At 44.6% G+C, this 23,382-nt stretch overlaps 1 protein-coding gene across 17 annotated transcripts in view; it reads left to right on the top strand.

Annotated features, from left to right (window-relative positions):
* The first annotated feature begins 2,580 nt into the window (after nucleotides 1–2,580).
* Nucleotides 2,581–23,382, top strand: part of BPGM (bisphosphoglycerate mutase) — a 127,163-nt gene continuing 106,361 nt past the window's right edge. For 7 of the 17 annotated variants that reach the window (XR_006282304.1, XR_005295607.2, XR_005295606.2 and 4 more), the window contains exons 1-3: nucleotides 6,916–7,123; nucleotides 11,164–11,256; nucleotides 13,525–14,176. Coding sequence is in view for 12 of the 17 variants with exons in the window: in XM_038421799.2 (XP_038277727.1) it covers nucleotides 13,576–14,176 (601 nt within the window). In the remaining 5 variants the exon portion in view is untranslated. Of the gene's footprint in view, nucleotides 2,661–4,989; nucleotides 5,009–6,805; nucleotides 7,124–7,850; nucleotides 7,958–11,163; nucleotides 11,257–13,524; nucleotides 14,177–21,029; nucleotides 21,194–23,382 lie in introns of those variants that run through there. The other 10 variants (XM_043517408.1, XM_043517357.1, XM_043517380.1 and 7 more) reach the window with 10 other exon arrangements.

Below are 23,382 nucleotides of genomic sequence, written 5' to 3'. Positions count from 1 at the left end.
TTTCCTTAGTTTTGGACTACAGTATCTCTTATTTTATATTGACTGTCTTGCAGTTGCTTTGGAATCTAATATCTAAGCATATAGGCCCTGATTCAGGAAAGCATTTAAGCACCTGCTTAAATTCCTTTGAGGTCAATGCTTAAAGTTCAGCTTGTGTCTAAATGCTTTCTGGAATGAGGTTCTTATTCCACACACATCACCCTACTATCTGAGTCCCTGTTTTCTGCATTGTATACAGGCATTTATTTGCAATGGCTCTAGTTCTGCATTCCTTCATGACACTGGCAACTTTGTGCTCAAGGAACGCAAGTTTTGCCCCATGTGTCTATTTTTTGCATGGGGTATGCAGAAACTGAATCCTTTTCAAGTTAAGGGTTCAGATGAATATTGTGCTACAGCAGGGCCAGAGGGTAGTAGGAGAGTGATCTTATTGGGTCTTATTGGAAGGCCTGGGAGGTATATAAGCCCCAGGATGATCAGAGCCTTATTCCCTGTAGACTGAGGAGAGGTTACTACAGGTTAATTAGGGCACCTGGAGCCAATTAAGGCCCCACCAAGACCTAATAAAACCCCCCTGCTTCAGTCAGACAGGAGGAGGGAAGGACTTCTGACTGTAGTTTGGAGGTGCAGGGTATTGATCAGAAGATTAGAGTACCAAGGGAAGGGAAACCCTGCCCAAGCGGGATAGAGGAACGCCCCCAGCATTGTGGACTGAGAGAAACCCTGCCCAGGGGGAAAGAGGGTGAGAAGCCTGTGAAGCTGAAGGGGCTGGGACCGGAGTAGTGGGTGAACCTGAGTCCCTTCTCTCCCCCTCCAGGGCACTTGCAGAACCCAAGAATCCGGGGCGGTGCCCTGATCCATCACACCAAAGACGAGCATGGGACCTACCACAATAGCATTGGCCATTTGCCACAATATGTTGTGATGTTTTGGATATTTTCTGGGGGACTTTTTCACAGCAGAATGAAGTTTCCATGGTAACTTTAGAACAACCTCTCTCTCACCAATAGAAGTTGGCCCAATAAAAGATATTACCTCACCCACCTTGTTTCTCTAATATCCTGGGACCAATACAGCTGCAACACTACTGCATACTTGTCCAAGTTTTACAAATATATGCTCTGAAATCTACCAAGGCAGATATTAAGGATGTTTTAAATAAATTGGAAAATCCCTGTTCTCATGGTTAAATGGTAATAAGTTAGCTAGAATTCCCATTTATGTGAAAATTTCTTTTGGAAGCTCTCAGACTTGAGATATGTCTCAACTACATTAACTAATGTTTTAAAAATGATCAGGTTTTTTTTTTAAATCAAAGTTTAACTTTAGTTAAACTGATGCCTTGTGCAAATGTGTATTTATATTTACTGACAAAAAATACCCATGGCATGCATAAAATAGGCTGAAGGATGACCTCCTTCCATGAATGCATGATGCAATGAATTTATATTATATTTATAGGAATAATTATGAAATTAGTACTAGATTTTAACATTTGGATTCAGGAACATACCTGATTTAAGAGATGGGTGTTTCTGGGCTTACCTGTTATAATCAATAAGACCATTAGTCTCTTATGGCACAGACAAACTCTGCTCTTAGTTACACTGATGTAAATCTGGAATTACACCACTGGAATCAGTGGAATTCCCAATTGTTTACACCGGATTAACTGAAAGCAGAATTTAGACAGTGGTGGGTAGAATCCTAGCTTTACTGAAATCAGTGGGGAGCTTTGCCATTGATTTCAACAGGGAGAGGGTTTCACCCTTTGTTTATTGTTTAGAGGTAAGATCAAATGGCAGAATCAGCATCTGGATCAAGACTATTAATCCCCTAAAGCGTTGCAAGAACCTGGGGTTTTAAGTGAGCCCCAGAGATGAGGGCTCACCTCTGAAATTCAATTCCAGATTTGGATTCAGATTTTAACACGTGCATGCAAATATCAATGGTGATTGGATGTGGGGTCTCAATGAATGCATGTATTTATTTATTACTTGTCTACTGTTTTGTAGAGGAGATGATGCAATTAAATTTATATTTTTGCCTACAAATATTATAGAGCTGCAATCCTGCTAACAAATACAGGGGACTTGGTGGCAAAAAAAATCCAAGAGATGTCAGAATGAGAAGGCCCCAGAGGCAGGATTTGAGCAAAGAAATCCCCTTTTAAATTGGAAACTTGTAATGATGACTGTCCATGTGTCAAAAATAGTTTGGTATCTAGGTACAGTGCATTCCAAAAATAACAGAGAAAATATCAAGGCGGTAGAGCTTAGGCAGCGGAGAATGATGAATATTTTGACAAATGTGAACAATATACCACTTATTCTACTATTTTCCTCCTAATTTTATTTCCTTCTATTTCTACTCTGCTTCATTCTTCTCTTACTATTCTTATTTATAATATGATAGCATTGGTAGCTGCATGAACCATGATCTGATGAGAAAAGGGCTTTCCTAAATCATTTGTACCCTAAAAATTCCAACTGAGAGAAGCTGTTATGTCCTGGAAAAGTTCCAGTTTGGAGATGTTGAGGGGGTGGGGGAGGAGGAGGAAGGGAACAGTCTAGCTGTTCTGAGAGATAATGCCCACCAATGGAGTGAAACTGGGTGGAGCAAGAGTAACGAATGGCAATATGGGCCAGATCCTTGTGCAGGTAAAACTCAGATTAAAGTAAATTGGTTATTTTTATTATGTTAATGAAATTATCTGGTAAAAAGTCTGGTAATATGCGATGATAACAGTTTTATATTTAATGGCTGAGTAGGTCCTGGCTAATGGCATGAGTTGATGTCTAACTAGTTGAGATTATGATTGTATAGTGGCATATAATGGTTGCTTTCAATTGTTTATGTCATCAATGGTGGCAGTATATCCCATAGAGTGTATAAACACAACCTCTTGTATATATCCAGCCTCTAGTGTATTTCTTCTCCTTGTAAAGTGAACTGAGCAACTTGAAAGGGACACTGCCATATTAAAAATCTAAGTGCTAATATGTATATGCACCACTGTCCTCTCATAGATGGATTCAGAACTGCTTGGCTTTTGTCCTAGACCCTATCCTTCTCCATGGTTAATGGAGATTCAAGTGGGGGTAGCTGAAGAGGTCTATGGAGAATGCATATCCTATTATCTCCAGTTGTGTGGAAATTAGTCAGAAAAGGTACTACAGCAGCAAGCTTTATTATCCTTTCCTGGCAGCTCCCACTTTTGGAACCAGCCAAAACAAGGGAAAGTTCTTGGTACAATGGCTTCATTGGAGATGTGCTGCCATGGAGTCAAGGGGGTAAGGGATTGCTGTAGGCCAGAGTTGGTGCTGAGGTACAGGGACTGCATGCAGATGGTCCTTGTCTCCCATGGATTTGTATAGATGCCCTGGCATTTGCCAGGTTTGGGGATGGGGCCCCAATGTCTTTTCCAAGGAAAGGCTGGTATAAAACCCCACTTGTGATGTGAAAACATGGAGGTGATCTCAGTGAAGGATTCTAGTGGAGGTTTCCTCCCCCTGATTTGTGTCTCGTGGGTTTTTACACAGGATGGGACCCAGTAGTTGGAGCTGTCTTCTTTCTATCACTTCTCTGCTCATACTCAAGGATGTTCCATGGCATGCATCCCTCACTATCCTTAACTGTCCGGACGTGCATTAATGCCTTGATACAGCACAGGGATATGTGTGAGCAAACTTGGGTTCCCCACAGAGCACCACTCCCAGGGCCAAGATTCTGCCGGTGTGGAACTGACTGAAATCAGGGCCTAGATATGTGCATAAATGAGTCTGCTCACCACACCTACATTCTGTTGCTTTTATTTGGGAGGTGTAATGTCTTTTTTTTTTTTTTTTTTAAACACTCTTATTGCAGATAGGGGTTGTAAATCACACTCATCAGCATGGAAGGAGGGAAGAGGATGGTGTTGATTTGCATTCATTGGGTTGTTCCCTGGAAGGGTAATGATTTCTTTTCTCCTTTCAGACTGTGTGTTTGTTTGTTGCAAAGTCACTTAAGGTTTGATTGTGCCATTTAGACATGACCCTGCATTAGGGGCAGTGCAAAGTAGCCCTGCCCCACCAGCAGTACTGGAAACATTCAACAGAATGCCTCCCCGTGTTCAGTGGGAATGAACACACTGCAATACCTCTTTAGGAGGTGTAGCATGCTCCCAGCTCAGGGAGGCTGGCCAGCTCCACTGGCTGCCATGGAAGAGGAGGGTGGGGTTATGGCGATGCCTCTTTGGAATGCTGTGCACCCCCAGGGAGTAGTTAGGGGATGATTCATGTGCTTCCCTCAGACTGCATTTCTGCCCTTTCGTTAGCAGACTACCCAAAATGGGGAGAGACTCTTTACTCCCTTCCTCTTCTACTCCCCCACCAGCTGCACAGACATATAAGGGCCAGGGGGGAGGGGGAATCTAGAAATGTCAAAAAAACCCACCCACCATCTCTTCTTCTGAGCCCAGTTTAGTCCCCACATCCCCTTTATTTGGCTGACCCCAGATCTTTTACTGCAGCTTCTTGCCCTGCTTTGACCATTAGGAATCTGAACTTTCTCTTTTTCAGTTTTACACATTTTTATTTAGCCTGGGACAAATCCAGCATCACTTTTATCTCTCTTGTGCCTCTATGTCCTTAGTTTACAGCAGGCAGAGCCAATCTACAGCACTTGAGGCTTTAAAATGGGCCATTCAAAGGCTTCTGTCTTCAGAAGAAAATGTGCATTTGATTCCAAATGGAAAATGTGTCCTGTGGGTTTTAATGGGCAGTGTTTGAATCAGGCCTTATTGCTATGGAGACAAGGAAGGTGGCACCATCTTTCTGACAGCCTCCCAGTGTCCCTGCCTCCAGCTGCTCTGTTTGTTTGTTTGTGATTCCGAATCAACAGTGCCTCATGGATACAAGCGTAGCTAAGATGGTGTAACTGGTAGACCACGGTTGCCAATTCTGGAGATTTTGGTCTCTGCTGGAGCCAGTCTCCCATGACAAGAAGCTCCAGCCCTCAAGCAAAGGTGAGCTCTGCTTGGGGAAAACTATTCCGCTGCCTTCTCCAATTCCTAGCCTGAGCTTCCTGGGCAAGAACAGTCAACCTGAGGTGCTGCAAGAAGCCCACAGAGCTCTCCCTCTGTCCTTGTTCCCCTGAGCGGAGGGGGGTGTGTGTCTGTTGGTCTGTCTGTCCTCCAGCAGCTAAGAGTAGTCAGCTCCATTTTCCATTTCTCCTCCTGTGACAAATGGGTAGGTCTCCTCCGTCCCTCTCTAATCCATCCCTGCAACACCAGCCCCGGGGGTGGTGTTGGGGATAATCCCTGGAGGGGCAGAGGTAGGGCTGATGTGGGGTGCCCAATTAATTACTAGTCTGAGGGGCACAGAATGAATGACTTTGAATTTTTGGGTTGGGGAGAAGCTGGAAGCTTGACATCATCAAAAAGCATTTCATACAAACCCATATTTTTAGCCGGGGCTTCTGCAGCAGGGGCCATGTGGGAGAGATGTCAAAACTTTATCTGCTCCGCACACATTAGGTATGGGCAGGAGGGGTTCAAAAATCAAAAGACAGACCAGAAAACACAGTATAATCATTTTGGGGCCAATTTCTTGAGTTTTGGTGAGTCTGACTCATGGTTTTTTGAACTCTTGGGTTTGGCAATACTGCAGATTCAACTGGAAATTAACCAACTGGTGTGTGTGTGAGGGGTAAACAACTCCAAAAGTCATATTAAGAGGATAATAAGTCAAGACAAGTTTTTGTATTGGGGTTATAGGATAAATAGTTAAAAGTATTGAGTGTGGTCTCTTGGTCCTTTTGAAATAATATTTTGGCTGTCAGACCGACAAAGTCAGACACCACCGGTCTATGTAATGTCTGTAATTTGGTGATGCTATGCCCTTCTTTTCCCTCTGCTTTTCTCTCAGGCACTTAGTTCTAGGAGGATATTTTTTGCAGCTGATCCTTCCTTTCTCTTTAGTAGGGGTGTGTTGTTTTTTTTAAACCTGTGACTTGTTGCCAATATTTTACCAAAGATTCCCCACAAAATTTTCTCCTTTGCCTCGGATAAACCCCTTGTACTGGGGCCAGTATGCTTGCAGGGAGGAGGGGTAAGAAACTGGGAAATCTTACTTGGGCTTCCCTTGCAAACAAAAGCTCTTTCTCCTAACCAAGGAAGGAGGCAACGCTCAGAGCTATGAAGTGATTTTGCATTTGGTTCTTGAAAAATATGGGGAGCGCCTTGTGCTAAATGTGTGTACTTTCAAACGCTGCAGGTGGGCGTACGGTCACCTTGGCAGGGGCCCGGGACCTACCCTCATCTTGGAAAGTTCCTGATACCTGGTGCAATTTGGTATATTCCAAAGGCAAACAAGGCGTTTTACAAAAAGGAAAGGAGGACTGGTGGCACCTTAGAGACTAACACATTTATTAGAGCAGAAGCTTTCGTGAGCTACAGCTCGCTTCGTCGGATTACTGCATGCATCCGCTGAAGCGAGCTGTAGCTCACGAAAGCTTCTGCTCAAATAAATGTGTTAGTCTCTAAGGTGCCGCCAGTCCTCCTTTCCTTTTTGCGAATACGGACTAACACGGCTGCGCCTCTGAAACAAGGCGTTTTACAGACAGCGCTTTCGGGCCAGCCCGAGGGAGAGGATGTGGCCGGCAGGCTGGGGGCCCAGCGCCCAGAGAGCGGGGGTGAGAATGGTTCCATCGCGGAGCGGGCAAACTCCCCACGTCACGCGAGGGCAGCGTTTCCACAATGGGACCCCCGCGCTCCCGCCCGCCCGCCGCGCGTGCCAGAAAACAAAACCAATGATCCCGGAGCGGCCAGTAAACCAACTCCGATTGGCTGCGGATTACGTTTATCTGGCCCGCCAGCCAATCAAACTCTCTTCCTCCCACAGCGCCGGAGCCATCAGCGCCCGGGAAAGGTCACCAGGGCCAGCCCTCGGCCCGTCTCTGATAGGCAGCGGCTGGGCTATTTCATGAGTGACAGCTCGACGCCCCGCTCACAGGGGCGCGCTCCGGGAGCCAGTTTGAGGCTCTGGTTACCACCGCTAGCGTGTGGGGCTGCTGCCGGCCGCGGGAAGACGCGGCACTGATGCGGCTGGGCGGTGGCTTAACTCGTCCTGCTCTCGGCCAGGTAAATCTGGTTTCCCGGGGCGGAAAGATGCGCTTGACGCAGCCCGCTGGAGAGCGGGGTGACTTGCGCGTGCGGAGGAGGGATTTGCTGGCACAGTCGAGGCTGGGGTAGATGGAACGTGCCCCCCTCCCCCCCCCCCCCCGCGCCCATCCAATGCACCTCCATAGTCCTGCGCTCTTCGCCGTCCCGGGGGCTTGCCCCGAGCCGCCTCGCCATGCGGCAGTGCCGGCGAAGCGTCTGCCGGCGCCTGCGGGGCGGGAGGATGGTTTGGAGGCTCGCTCGAGGTGTGAGTTGAGGTCCGCCCTACAGGAGCACGCCGGTCTCACCCGTCCGAAGGTCCAGAGTAGCCGCCGTGTTGGTCTGTATTCGCAAAAAGAAAAAGGAGGACTTGCGGCACCTTGGAGACTCGCACATTTATTAGAGCAGAAGCTTTCGCGAGCTACAGCTCGCTTCATCGGATTACTGAATGCATCCGCTGAAGCGGGTTGTAGCTCGCGAAAGCTTCTGCTCTAATAAATGTGTTAGTCTCTAAGGTGCCGCAAGTCCTCCTTTTTCTTTTTGTAAAACGCCTTGTTTGCCTTTGGAGCTCGCTTCATCGGATGCAATGGATTATTTATGCTCAAATCAATGCGTTAGTCTCTAAGGTGCCACAAGTCCTCCTTTTTCTCTTTGCGATCAGAAGCTGTAATTCTTAGCGCTGCTGATCTCTTTCTCTCTCTCTCTCTAGCCACTTGGGACAACTTAATTTCCTCCAGGGCTGTTACTACGCTGGTGTTTGTTTGTGTTTCACGAATGAGAAATGCGAGCTGTGCAGTGTAAAGGATGGGGCAGCGGGTTGGTGCTTGGAAAATAGCATTTTAAACAAGTGACTTTGCTAAATGAGCAATCTCTGAGGTGCTGTTCAGTAAGGCCTTTATGAACGGGGGAGTGTTTTCAGAAGAAACCTACTGACTGCCATTCAGAACTTGATTTTTCAGAGGTGCTGGGAGCCATAATTCCACCTAGTCAGAGTGGGAGCTGCAGGTGCTCAGCACCTCTGACAGTCCTGCCTCGAGACACATTGTGTTCAAGGCTGTGTCAGTCTAAGAAGTTGCCATCCATGTACAATAGTTACCTTTCGCTTCATTGTGAGGCACAGCTGAGTATGCTGTTCTGCGGTAGGCCTGATCCTGCTGTCCTTCTGAAGGCTAAGGTCTCTTTGACTTCAGTGGGACTGGTGTGCACGTCAGGTCTGCAGGACTGGGGTCCAGTGGGTGCAGTCTGGGGAATAAACAAAAGTTATCAATAAAAAAAATTAGGGAGAGTACATGTAAAGGCTATCTGAGAATGAAACCTGAGCATTTTGCAGTGTCAACTTTCTTAATCAAAGCGATATGATGTTGAAAATAGGCTGAAAAAGTGGAGTGGGATGTGAAACCATCTATGAGTACTTGAAAGGTGCAATATCCAAAGAGGAAAGAATCTATTCGGTGTGGCACTATAGGGTATCAATAGCAGGGCATTATGAAGAGGGAATTTTGGGTAGACATCAGGAACAATTTTATCAGACTGAGATCAGTTATACTGGGGAATATTCTCCCAGGGAAAGTGGTGGAAGCCCCATGGCCTGAGTCACTTAAAACTTAACTGAACAAAGCACTGGCCCTGTGGATAGGCAAAGGATAAAATTTTCAAGTGTCTAAATCCTAGTCTCAAAAGTGACTTAGGCACCTAGTAAATCTCAGTCTAAGGGGTTAGGTAGGTTTGGGCACCTAACTCACTTAGGCTGAAATTTTCAAAGGTGCATGAGTGAATTATATGTCCAAATTCACCTAACTCCTTTGATTGGGATTTACAAGGTGCCTAACTGCCTAAATTGCTTTTGAAAATAGGATTTAGGCTCCTTTGTCGTTTAGGTACATTTGTTAAATCATCCAAGGTAACGTTTTTCAAGGTTTCCTGCCCCCTCCCCCCATCTCTGACTTTTATGACTGTCAATCCTAACGCTTTCAAATTCAGCTACTTTTAAAATAATATTTTAATTCTGATTAAAAGATCATCCAGTTAACTGAATCTGAAAAGTGCATAATTTCACTTGTGACAAATGGTAGTGTTGTGTATTTAGATACTAAATATACCTATGTGCTTACAAAACTGATCTGAAAATATTGGAGAAGTCCACTGTGGCTTATTTTGTGTTGGTATCTCTTCATAGGAATTAATACAGTGGCCTTTTAACAGAAGGGAATAGGGAGAGAACACAGTTTTGGAGAGCTTAAAAATGCAGTTTAATTTTAATTCTGTTTCAAATAGAGGGCCTGATTCTCCTTTGTTCTGCACCTTGTGTTAAGTGTGTCTAAAATGCTACCAAATCAGAATGGCAACGGTGATGAGCCCATTTGACCCAAATGTGTTCAAATCTCTGCAGTGGGAGAACTGTGCAAAATGCATGTTTGCCAGTTATCTGGGCAAAATCCTACATTTGTTCATGTAATCCAGACAATTGCAGGTGCAGAGTACTTGCTGAGCAAGCACAATTACCTGACTTTCTCTAACCAGTGCAGAGTTTTGTCTGCACCACTGATGAGTATGCACTCTGCAATGCACAAATCGTTGATTTTTAGTCTCTTTATGGCATCTGGGATGTTTTGCATGTGAGTGGTTTCTAAATTAATAGCATGTAGCTGGGCACAGAGGCAGCTGATCTTTTCTCCACTTTCTGTCATTTCCCCAGTCTCCTTCCCTACAGGTGACATTGCCTACTTCACCCAGGGAGACAGGATTAGTGGCTTCTTCTCTGGGAGACAATCAGTAGCTTCCATCTCTCTGAACCCACATGTAAGGATGTCCAGGATCTTGCTCTAGAAAGCTAGAGTCATCAATTTCTTGCTCAGCCTCAGGAGGTGGGGTTCAGCGGCTTGGTTTTTGGTTCTTCTTTCTCTTTCACTTCCCATATAGGTGTTTCTTTGAATTATGAATTGTTGATTGTTCCTCTGTTATATTATTTCTACATTCTGTCCCTTTCTATTCCTGCTGCTATAACTTTGCTTCGTTCCATGTTGGCTTCAGATCTCTAGTACTGTAACCTCCTGCTTTGCAATCCACCTCTTTCCCTCATCCCACTACAGCTACATGACTCCCAAGATCATATTCACTTTCACTGCTCCAGCCACATCACTTCTCTTCTCAGATCCATCACTAGCTTCTATCCTTCAGCATTAAGTTCAAGCTTCTCAGATCTGATTTCCCCACTCTTGTCACACTGGTTTAGTCCAGTGTAACTTCATTGGCTTCACTGTGTAGCAGAGTGGAACAACAAACGCCTCATCTGTAAGATACCGCTCCATCCTTACATCTACACCCTAATATAATTCTCTTCCTGACCCCAGTTGCTGCTTAAACTCCTCCACGTCTCCTGCTAACTATCCCCTTCTCCCCTGGTGCTGGGCTTTGTACCTTCTACCCTGCTGCCCTCTTCATTGGAGACAGGCTCCACATGTGTGCCCCAATGTGTTCAACCCACTTCTTCAATGAAGTCTTTCAACATGGGCAATATCCCCTTTATTGTTCTTGTTTCCTACCTGTATCATATTCGTCTGTAAGCTCTTCAAGAGAGTGACTGTGTTGCCTAAACAAGTCTCTAAGAGGTGGGGTTAGTGGCTTCTTGGAATATCTGGGAGGCAAGCAGATTGCTCTTTTTCTGGAGTGCCCAATCTGTATCACACACAGCTGGGAGGTGAATCCAACCCAGGCTGATAGTCACACTAGCTCAGTTCAAGCAAGCATGCTAAAATAGGAGTGTGGATGTTGCGGCACTGGTGAAGGCTTGGGCTAATTACCAAAGCTCAGATCCAGGACATTGCGTGGGTCTGAACTTGGGTAGCTAGCCTGAGCTGTAACATCCACAGTGCTATTCTTTGCGCACTGTCTCAAGCGGAGCTAGTGTGAGTCTGTCTGCCTGGGCTGGGAGGCACGTGTCCAGCTGCCATGTAGACCTACCCAAAGAGGCAGGGTTGGTGACAGCGTTGCCAAGACTCTCACTGCCTTTTCTTTTCCTGCAGATAGCTTCAGGCTGAGGTTGTGATCTTCTGACAGCAACTCCAGTCTCTGTGCCTGGGGGTTTGTGTAAGTGGAATACATTTACAGTGATTCAGGTGAGGACAGTTACTTCCATATGTCACTCTAGGTTTTTTAGCGAATTCAGTATTGTGCTGATATTTAAGGAAACATATTTCCGCCCTTTTCCTCTAAATATAGTTACAAGAATAGTGGTCCAAATATTATAGATAATTGCACTGAAGTCCATAGTTATGCCCAAGACAAATTTACTTCTGGGTGGGTCTGTCATCTCCCACCCCCATCTCTAGATGACTTGTGTTGGGCTCCTCTGGTGCCCAATTGAGAACTGATGTAAGGGGGTGCAACTTTCTTGCCTTTCTGGTCACATCAGGTCTGAATTTGGACTTGTAAATCAGTTCATCAGTTCCTGTGGATGATGCAATCTTTTGATCTCAACAATAAATGTTCAGTATCTAGACAATGAACCTTCTATATAAACCGTGGGCTCTTTATGAGGTTATAGTTCTAAAGGAACTTGCATGGTATTTTGCTGTGGGCCGCATATTTTTAAGTCTCTGTGGGAGGAGACCACTGAAAGGAAAGCGCTTTTTTTTTTTTTCCTCCAGAGGGTGAAATACTTTGTCATTTTTTTCTTAGAACACTGTGCTCTCAAAGAAATGGCTTAATACTGTAAGCATCTTGCTTGCAATTTATGGAGTCACCAGCTTGAATCCCATCAGGGTTGACTTGAACAGTACACACCTGATTTCTATGAATTTAGGGAGTGTGTGGAGTAGGACGTGTTCAGATGAGATTCAGAACAAATGATTAGTCTTTAGTCTCCATGATTCTGCATGGAGACTAAAGATCTGCAGCCCTTTCTGTAAGAGTAGCTGTTTTACTCTGTGACCTTCATCTTTGTTTTCCCCTCCCACTTCTTTTATGTTTGCCACATGTCCATCTGGCTTCCATTCTTTGTTGAAGATGTCTGTAGGTTTCCTATAAAATCTGATGAGCTTAGCATCAGATTGTGGGTTACTACTGAGGAGCACCTCTCCTGGGGAAGCCTCACCCAGAACTCTCCCTGAGAGGGAGCATGCAAGCTGCGTTCACCGGCTTGCTGGCTACCAATTGGTCAGTATCTCCTCTTGGCTCCTCTAGGCCCTCACAGCAACTAGTTTTGTTGGTAGCCTGGCCTGTGTGGGTTTTCCTTGAGCTGAGGGGTGTCTGGATGCTGATGTCTTCAGCCAGGTGCAGAGAGAGCCCGATAGACCCCATCGCAGATGCTTTGTAAATAAGGTAAAATTGTAAGATCTTTAGGACAGGGACTGGTTTGTTTGTTTTATTTATTTATTTGTTCTGTTTGTACAGCATCTAGCGCAGCGAGGTCGTTGTCCATGACTGGGGCTTGTAGGTGCTATAGCAATATGAATAATAACCAAAAGGAACTGTGTAGCTGGAAGAAATGCTTCATGGTATCATTGTGTTATGTCTGTACACTTTGTTCCATGATGATGGTTGAGAATTCTAGCACACTGTTCAGTGGGATCACGCTGCAGTCAGCAGCATCAAAACACTGATTCCGTTCGATAATTTAGCCCCTCTGAATAGCTGATGAAGACCTATTCTGCAAAGCTGACATTGTATTTTGTGCTGTTCAGAATGCACTGGAATGCATGGTCCCTGGCCCACACCATTCATAATGTAAGATCAAAAATGGCTGGAGACTTTTGGGGTTCCCAGCTTGAGAGCCTTAGGAGCTGAGCACCCAAAATTCCAGTCAGTGTTCATGGGAGTTGCAGATGTTCAGCACCTCTGAAAATCAGGTCCCAGGTATCTCAAGCTGGGCACCCAAAAATCTGTGGCCACTCTGGAAAATGTTAGCCTGACAACACAATCCATCTCCCACTGCAGATGATAGATTCCTGTTGATGAGGCAACAGATAAACAAAAAAGAAAATGTGCTGTGCTTTGATAGCTTTCATCTGGATGTTGTTAAAAATCAATAACCCCAAATTTGCCCGATTCTGTACAAGAAACGAAAAGGCTATGCACCCTGCATGAACATCTTGCAGTCTAATCCATGGACACAAAGTAAATGAGATTTACTTGAAAATCAAGAGGAAGGAATTACCAGAGTGTCTTCTGTGGGCTCTTTAATAATAATAAAAAAAAAAAAATTAAAAAAAATGAGGATAGGTGGTGGTCACTTGTTATGTAGTGGGGAGGAAGGAAAGCAAAGCCTAGTGATCAGCACAGAGGACACAAAAGAACTTCTTTCAGTGGACACAACACTTAAAGTACGTACAACTTAATTTTACTTTACTCTCTAGTGACATACTCATTTCATGTCTCTTGTCTAGATGGATCATCATTAAATACTAGACTGTAAGCTGAGTGAAGCCAGAATCAAAATGACTAAGTACAAACTTGTTCTGTTAAGACACGGAGAAGGAGCCTGGAACAAAGAGAACCGCTTTTGCAGCTGGGTGGATCAGAAGCTGAGCAGCAATGGAATAAAGGAAGCTCAGAACTGTGGGAAACACCTCAAAGCGCTAGGTTTTCAGTTTGACCATGTGTTTACATCCATCCTAAGCCGTTCTATTCAGACTGCTTGGCTGGTGTTAGAAGAGATGGGGCAAGAATGGGTTCCCACCCAAAGTTCATGGCGTCTGAACGAACGCCACTACGGTGCACTGATAGGTCTCAACAGAGCAGAAATGGCTCTGAACCATGGTGAAGAGCAAGTGAAAATATGGAGAAGAAGCTATGATGTTACTCCACCTCCCATAACTGAATCTCATCCTTACTACAAAGAGATCTATGATGATCGCAGATATAAATGCTGTGATGTGTCGCAGGACAAACTCCCAAAGGCTGAAAGCTTAAAAGAAGTTCTGGAGAGACTCATTCCTTATTGGAATGAAAAGATAGCACCAGAACTGAAAAGCGGCAAAATGATCCTTATATCTGCTCATGGAAACAGCACTAGGGCACTGCTCAAGCATCTGGAAGGTAAAGATCTTCACACTCTTTCTGCTTTAGTGGTAACAGTACCCAGGCTTCTGTTTGTTTAAAAAATTCTTGTATGCTGATCCAACCCTTTTTTTGCATTAAATACATAGAGCCAGTTTTGCCACACCTGCAACAGTACACTGACTTAAATGGCAAGCAGCATTTGATCCCAGTGATAGCTCCCTAACATAATGTACGAGCTTTAATAGCTGTGGTGTTGAAGGACAAAATAGTAGGTTGGTCTCTTGAACAAAAATCAGATGGGAGGAAGGCGGTGCCACACAATTAGTCTGCTTTATTTCTTAATCTTTTAAAAAAATTAGATTTACATCAATGTAAAAGATGAGAGTAACCAATCCGGCTTCAGTGGAGTTAATAGACACCAATGTGACCAAGATCAGAATCTGGCCCTGTTTTTGTTTTTCCCCTCTGTTCCTTATTTTACTGTGATAATTGATACAAACAGATTTTATACTCTGTTTTTTCTACTCACCATATCATTAAAGTTCCTGGCTAGAAGTGCGTGAGGAGAATACTTACCTGTTACTGTGATGTATATCTTCTCTTTAAGAGTAAGTGCTCGTGAATACATCACTGAGAAGTCAGTGTTGTATTGACATACTGTGTCAGGAAGATGCTTGTTAAAACATTCATCTATACGTATATTATACTTTCCCAGTGAACAGCTAAACTTGCATTCCTGGACCTTGCAAAGGTTTGCTGATTCCTTTAGGGGCTGAGGGGGTGTGAGTTGAGATAGGCCTTTTTATGCAGACATGGGTCCAAGTTTAGGTCCTTCGTAAATTAGCACAATCCACCTTCCGGTTATTCAGTTATGAATGTAGGTCCTAGTCACAGTATGGCTTTTTTTTTTAAATCATGATTTTGTAATCATGCAGTCCCCTCTGCTGGCTGCAAGTAGATAGAAGTGCTGTGTAACACTGGCTTGTATCATCAAACCCATATTTGTGCATCTGCACCTACTGCACTGCCCACATCATTTTCTTTCTGGGACAGTCTGGGCAAATATTGTTTCCCCAAAGTGTGCAAAGAACATACACCTGGAGTGGTATCCAGAGAGCAGGCAGTGTATTCTGGAATGTCCTACTTCACAGGGTTGGGAAGAAGATTGCTAAACCAGTTATAGTCGCATGGTATGGATGCCTTGTGCCCACAAAAGGTGCATTGAATCAGTTACAGGAAAAGAGCCATGTGCCAGCCAAGCCCACTGGCAAGGGTGGTACACTGCTAGCTGAGCACAGCTCCTGCATAACTTTTAACCATATTGTGTGTAGACACAAACCATGTTCAGAGCCAGCTATGTCAGACTAGCCCTACAGACTATAATGAGTTTGTAACCAGAGTCTCTCCTGCACTGAGATCCACTTGATGCAAGTGTGGAAGGAGAGTTAAAGCTGGTTTCAGCTCCCAGATTCTGAAGCTGCAGCTGTCCAATTCTCAGCGTAAGTTAGAGTAGCCTAGGGACTGATCTAAGCATAAATTAGCTGTGTATAGTCCCTAAGGAACCATATGTACTACAGAGAAAAATAATACAGCTGAGCAGAGTTGCATCCCTCTGGCCATACCCTTTCTTTTCAGATCGAATACTCTATACTTGAGCAAAACTCCCATTGAAGTTAAATGTGGCCATGGAGGAGGCCTTACCCTCTGAGGTGCTGACCCTTTCCTGAAAGGTGTTGAGCCCCTTGCTCCCACTGGCTGGAGTCCTGCCTCAGTAGATCCTGATTCTGCTATCTTTTAAGTTGCAGATGAATTTGTGTGGCCCAACACTTTTGAGTGGCCACTGACCTTTTGGGTGATCAACTTGGGATATCTTGGACCTGACTCTTTTCAGAGGTTCCAAACACCTGCAGTTCCCATTAACTCAGCTGGAGTTGTGGGTTCTTGGCATGTCTGAAAATCAGGCTCACGATGTCTGAACCTGGGTATTAAAAATCTGTGGTCACTTCTGAATGTTTTGGTTGTATTGACTACTTTTATCTTTTGAGACTACAGCTGAACATATCTTGATTTAAGCCAAGAGGCTTTGAACGGAAGTAAATACTGACAGATTTTCCTTTCTTAGGTTAAGACAGGTAAAGTAACACATAATTAATCATTTCAGAGAAACTTTCAGCAAAAGACTTTCCTAAAGAGGTTTCACTGACTCCTTTAAAAACATCTTTGAAACACAGCTGCTTCTAAATCCAGGCTAAGTAGTTCCTTGGACATGAACATTGCCCTCATTATGGTTAATTAAAACAAAGCTTGAAAGGCTTAGGCTTGCTAACCACATTACCAACAAAAAAAAAAAATGCTTTGGAGCAACAGACTTTCCTGGTTAACAAAGCTTTGATTATGTGTTCAGTGCTAGGAATGGATTTAAGCAGGATGTGTTGAAATGCATGAAAGATCTGTTATGATTTCCATGGAAGATTGTTTTTTAAAAAACAAAAAACATATTTAACACAGATTGGGATACACACACTCTGCATGCATTTGGAGGTGAAACGAACTCCTGCAAAGAGAGATGATTAATGTTTAAGTGGTACATAGTTCCTCAGCACAGGAGCGAATTTCACCCAAGCTACATTGTTTAAAAGCTCTCATTTCTACAGCATCAACTCTTCAGTAACTACTTCAGACACAGTTTCATCCTCAGTGCAATTCTCCTGAAGTCAGTGAAGGATAAATATGGCTCTGTGGTTTGTGTGATCCTGTCCATTAATGCAGAGTGGGATATAAAATTGTCCTCTTTAGGAGCATGTGCTGTTGGTGCCCTGTTCAGATGATCTGTGATGGTGGTAGATGTCTTTAGAACTACTTAAGGGAGATTTCCTGATGCTCAAAGTGCAGCTAGGTGTCTGGCTCCTGTTGAATGTCAATAAGTCTTGGGTGTCCAACTTCTATTTATGCCTTTGAAAATTCCCTTAAGTTCCTTTTTCCCTCTTTGTTTTGTGCTTGCTGGTTGAAGCCTCTTGCAGCACCCTGGCTGCCTGTGACTCTGTATATCTACATTGTGTTTTTGAGAGGAGGAGGAGGAAATAAAAATAGAAATTAATGAAAAGGACATATAACATGACCAGATAACATGTGTTTAGTTAAAGGCCAGAGGTGGTGAGGCTAAGATTTAGTAGCACTACAGCAGTCTGACTTCAAAGGCTGGATTCCCTTCACTGCTTCAGTGTGAAGGTGGGGTGCGCACAGGAGATCCTTTGTGGAAGTATTTAAGAGGAATCTGCTGCATTTTTCCTGATAACTGGGGCTTCAGACTTCCAGGACTTTCTATGAGAGTCTCACCATGGAAACGCTCCCAGGTGAAGTGCTTACTACTGTGAGTAGTCCTACAGTATGTTTTCAAGGGGACAACTTGCAGAGGGGCTTCTGGAACAGAGTCTGTAGCCCCAGGCTGTTAGCTTTGCTGTGCAAGCCTTACATAAGGAACGTTCTACATCCCTTCCCAGCCGACACTCTTTCCTCCCTGTGGGCCCATGGAGTGCTCCTTCTAGATACAGGTACTGCAGGAGTAGCTGAGTTTCCCTTCCACTGGATGAGGGGGGAGAGCCACATATGCTTCTGGGAGGCCCTGTTCTTTGCTTTGCTCTCCACTGAAATGCAGCCTCCTCTGGGGTAAAACCAGTTGCTGTTTAACAATGATATGCAGTCATCAGGACAGGCAATGAAGGAAAAAAATACTGTATCCTGTTGAAACTGCTGGCATGAGACAGAGCAGGTTGGGTTGCTCACTCTCGGACTGGGCCAGGAAACTCAAGCTCTTGGGATGGGCTGTCAGTAGCAGAGGACAGCAACTTACCAGAGTCTGAAGCAGTGCTTCTCAATTGGCAGGCAGGGAGTGTAGCACCTCCCTTTGTTTCCTTCTGTGCTCAGGACATCCTGCTAATGGGGCTGAAATGTACATACAGGAAGGGCATATGTGCAGGGAATGATGTGTGTGTGAACTCTGGCGTGACCGAGTGCTGGAGGCTAACAAGTGAGCTAGCCTTCTGATCACTTAGAGTATGTCTGCACAGCAAAGGAAACCCAGGGCTGGCCCATGCCAGCCAACTCAGGCTTACAGGACTCGGGGACTGTTCCATTGCTGTGTAGACTTCTGGGCTCAGGCTGGAGCCTGGGCTCTAGGACTTGGGAAGGTCCCAGAGCCTGGGCTTCAGCCTAAGCCCAGAAGTCTACACAGCAATGGAATAGCTCGCAGCTTGAGCGCCATGAGCCTGAATTTGCTGGCATAGGCTAATGCTGGATTTTTCTTTGCTGTGTAGATGTACCCCTAGGCACCAATAAGTTCCTCTGGAGAAGGCTTATTGGGGAATGTGATAATTAGCTGATCAGTGTGGGGACTGATGAACCAATTAACCATCAGCTGAGTGGGAGGTGGAGGGAGATGTATGGAGTTCTGCTAACCCAGTTGCTCTGAGATTCCAAGGGAAGAGATCTGTTTCTCTAGCTCTATGGGAAAGGGTGAGAAACCACTGTAAAAACTTTCCTGCACAAGATTGTATTCAGGTTGGTGGTGAGAAAATAATGTGGAGATGCTATGCACTGGAGAGTCTGAGTGGTTTCTGGGCAGCAGAGGGCGAGGACAGAGCATGCCCTCTTACACTTGTGTTGGCAATAAGTCTCATGGTCTTATTTGGCTGGGGTCTCTTCTTTTTTTGTACCTGAACTCCCGGGCTTGGCAATATTGCCAGATGCTAGCTGTGGATTGCTATGTTGGGCTATGCTATGTCAATGTTCTGGGTCCCTCCATGGCTAGCTTGTAATTAATGTTATTGTTGGTCAATGGCAGATTTCAGACTGCTTAAAGTTTGGTCTGCAGGAGGAAAATTTTATGGAGGCAGAATATAGTTTTCTTAAACAGGATTTTTCCAGGGCACTGGCTTAACACCCCACCATGTGCTAGTACTAGATGGGTTCTTTGACCACCACATGTGGTCAAGGTATCTCAATGTCACGGTCCATCTGAAAGGTAGCACTGCCATCCCAGCACAATGATGGGTCATGTCTTCCCTCCAAGCCTATACAAAAACAAATCTTATGGGTGAGGGGAGAGAGACCTATTTCTATTACTCCTGGGGGAATTCTGCGCCACTGCACGTGCACAGAATTTATGTCCTCTGCAGATTTCTTTGCTTCCCTGCAGAAAAATGACTTTCTGACAGAGAAGCCACAAGAGTGGTCATGTGACCCTTCCCAGCAGTATGTTTTGGGTGCCCAGGGAAGCTGGCAGAGAAGTAAACCACTGTCAGGCAGGATTGGGGAAGACCTGGCTGTTGGCTCCTACCCTGCGCTGGGCTCAGCTGCTAGTCGCAGCTGGACTGGGGAGGGTGGAACTTCCTCTTCCCCTGAATGGCATGCAGAGCTGTGTAAGACCAATGCCAGATTTCTCCTCTGGCTCTAGGAAGCTCTGCAAACTCTCTCTTCCTCCCCCCCCCCCCCAGCTTCCTGCACCCATCACTCCTCGGCTGCAATGGGAGGGATCCCTGTACAGGGAGCTGCTTCCCAATCCTCCAGACCCCCTTGTACCCAGGCCATCCTGACAAGCCTTACTCTCCCCTGACAAGCCCCACTCCCCCAGCATCTGGACCCTCCCCTCCCACCTGGACCCCCCGATGAGTTCTATCACCCAACCCCCCTGCTGAACCCCAACCTCCTTCACTTGGACCTCTCTTCAAAGTCCCATTACAGTTGCACCCAGAACCCCGCCCCCACAACAAGCTCTCTGTGCATCCAGATCCCCACCACACCCAGATCCCCCACTGAGCCACCTGCACCCAGACTGCTCCACATAGAACCCTCTCAACCCACAACTGGATCCCTCCACACTAAACCCCTCCAAACTTGTTTTCTGCCTTGCTGAGCCTGCCTGGTGCACCTGGCACAGAGGGGCAGGGCCCTGGGGTGTTTCTGGGGCAGACCCGGTCCTTATGCTGTGTCGGGTTTGGGTGCAGCCTCACCGCTAAGACTGTGCCCCAGGGATGGGGGCAAAACTGCACAGTGATCTCCCACCTCTGTGCAGCCAGTGGCCTATGCTCCCCAATGCCATGCTGGAGCCTCCATGTTTATTTGACAAATAAAAGTTGCAGAATTTTAAAATATTATGTGCAGCATTTTTAATTTTTTTGGCACAGAATGCCCTCAGTGTTCTATAACTTGCTACATTAATATAAATGTCCTTCATTCTGCCTCCTCAATTTCACTAAAGCAATTTGCATACCATAAAGATTAGTAGCCAGACTCTGCTGTTATAACTATTTAAATCCAGACTTTTTTAATGGAGTTCTCTGTGTAATTGAGATCCAGATCTGGCCCCCTACATACTGCCAACAGGAATAATACATTGAAGCCTCATTTAATAATCTAAACATCCTTGGCCAAATTCTGCACTAGCCATTCATGGGGTTGCAACTGTGTGCAAGCTGTCAGGGAATTGGATTAGTACTGTGCAAAATACTGTACATTCTCTCTGAAGAATCATGTCCTGTAGATGCAGTTTGGGTGCAAGGACTGCTTAATTGGGGCAGATATTTGGTGTGGCTGTTACGTTTTGTTTTGCTGTGACCATAGAGATGGAAGGAAAGAAAAGGCTTGTGAACAGTAAGACAATGACCTCATAGTGGTTTTGAAATACGTAGGTTGCTTATTAAAAGCAGATGAGACAAGCTGGACTGACTCTTAAAAATGAGTCACTTTGGGGGGCTGGAAATCCAGTGCAATCAATGCCCATCTACAATATTTTCCTCAACAGAAATGTTTCAGAACAGTAATTTGTATGGGTTACCCATTAAACAAAAGTTAGTGGAAACTCCTATTCCAGTAGTGATTTCTGCTTATCCAGAAAGTGCTGTGTCCTTGTTCCCTTGTGGAGTGAATCCTCAGGTGCCCCAATTAGACAACCTTGTGCTGTCAGTTATGTAAACTTTGTAAAGGGTCTGGAGCAGAGGCTGGAATCTGGCTCCAAGTGTGTCCTTAAGCCTGCAGGGTGACGTGTACTGCAAGGGGGTAAATCTCTTATAGGAATAAACCTCAAACAAAGGTTTATTTCTAGAACATTGAGAAGGATAATAGCATAAGAAGCCTTTCACACTTGTGCAGTCTGGTGGGTTTCAGTGGATCAAATTTGGTAGCATAAATAAATGTGCTTGGAAATTAGCTCCGATACAACATTGCAATAACTTTAGACCTTCGCACTCCAAAGTGCTTTACGAAGTAGGGATCACTTACTTCACCTGCTCCTGAAATAGGTGCTGAAATGCTGCCATCACTGAGGTGGAATGTGGTACCTGTTTAATAGCATACAAAACCATCACACAACACTATGGGACAGGAATTAGAGAATAGAATGCCCACTTGAAATTTCAGGAGGAATTTTTAGGTAGGCAGAATGCAATTATCTAGATTGGACTCTCCCCAAGACACAAGTGCTGTGCTATAGGATTGCAAGTAGGGATGTATATACCATTTAAAAAGTTAACTGTTTAAGAGATAAATTTTTTTAAAAAATGGTTATCTGATTAAAGGGCCGGCTGGCACTGCTTGGGCTGGCTGGCACGGGGGTTAACAGTTAAGGTGGGTTAATTGGTAAGACTAATGCTTACCGGTTAACATTTTACATCCCTAATTTGCAAGTGACCATGAGTAGGCAAAATCTTCCTCTTAAGACTCCTGAAAGACCACACCCCCAATAACACTAAGAAAGAAGAAGTGGGGCTGCTAAATACTGAGGATGGAGTGGAGGTTAAAGATAATCTAGGCATGGCCCAATATCTGAACAAATACTTTGCCTCAGTCTTTAATAAGGCTAAAGAGGATCTTGGGGATAATGGTAGCATGACAAATGGGAATGAGGATATGGAGGTAGATATTACCATATCTGAGGTAGAAGCGAAACTGAAACAGCTTAATGGGACTAAATCGGGGGGCCCAGATAATCTTCATCCAAAAATATTAAAGGAATTGGCACCTGAAATTGCAAGCCCATTAGCAAGAATTTTTAATGAATCTTTAAACTCAGGAGTAGTACCGAATGATTGGAGAATTGCTAATATAGTGCCTATTTTTAAGAAAGGAAAAAAGTGTGATCCGGGTAACTACAGGCCAGTTAGTTTGACATCTGTAGTATGCAAGGTCCTGGAAAAAATTTTGAAGGAGAAATTAGTTAAGGACATTGAAGTCAATGGTAAATGGGACAAAATACAACATGGTTTTACAAAAGGTAGATCGTGCCTAACCAACCTAATCTCCTTTTTTGAAAAAGTAACAGATTTTTTTAGATAAAGGAAATGCAGTGGATCTAATTTACCTAGATTTCAGTAAGGCATTTGATACCGTGCCACATGGGGAATTATTAGTTAAATCGGAGAAGATGGGGATCAATATGAACATCAAAAGGTGGATAAGGAATTGGTTAAAGGGGAGACTGCAACTGTTAGGTTGGAGGGAGGTTACCAGTGGAGTTCCTCAGGGATCGGTTTTGGGACCAATCTTATTTAATCTTTTTATTACTGACCTTGGCACTAAAAGTGGGAGTGTGCTAATAAAGTTTGCAGATGATACAAAGCTGGGAGGTATTGCCAATTCAGAGAAGGATCGGGATATTATACAGGAGGATCTGGATGACCTTGTAAACTGGAGTAATAGTAATAGGATGAAATTTAATAGTGAGAAGTGTAAGGTTATTCATTTAGGGATTAATAACAAGAATTTTAGTTATAAGTTGGGGACGCATCAATTAGAAGTAACGGAAGAGGAGAAGGACCTTGGAGTATTGGTTGATCGTAGGATGACTATGAGCTGCCAATGTGATATGGCTGTGAAAAAAGCAAACGTGGTTTTGGGATGCATCAGGAGAAGCATTTCCAGTAGGGATAAAGAGGTTTTAGTACCATTATACAAGGCACTGGTGAGACCTCACCTAGAATACTGTGTGCAGTTCTGGTCTCCCATGTTTAAAAAGGATGAATTCAAACTGGAGCAGGTACAGAGAAGGGCTACTAGGATGATCCGAGGAATGGAAAACTTGTCTTATGAAAGGAGACTTAAGGAGCTTGGCTTGTTTAGCCTAACTAAAAGAAGGTTGAGGGGAGATATGATTGCTCTCTATAAATATATCAGAGGGATAAATACAGGAGAGGGAGAGGAATTATTTCAGCTCAGCACCAATGTGGACACAAGAACAAATGGGTATAAAC

This window comes from Dermochelys coriacea, chromosome 1 (genome assembly GCF_009764565.3).
Source record: "Dermochelys coriacea isolate rDerCor1 chromosome 1, rDerCor1.pri.v4, whole genome shotgun sequence".
In the NCBI taxonomy this organism is placed as follows: domain Eukaryota; kingdom Metazoa; phylum Chordata; order Testudines; family Dermochelyidae; genus Dermochelys; species Dermochelys coriacea.
The sequence above is the reverse complement of the archived record's forward strand: the minus strand, read 5'-3'. Positions and strand labels throughout refer to the sequence as shown.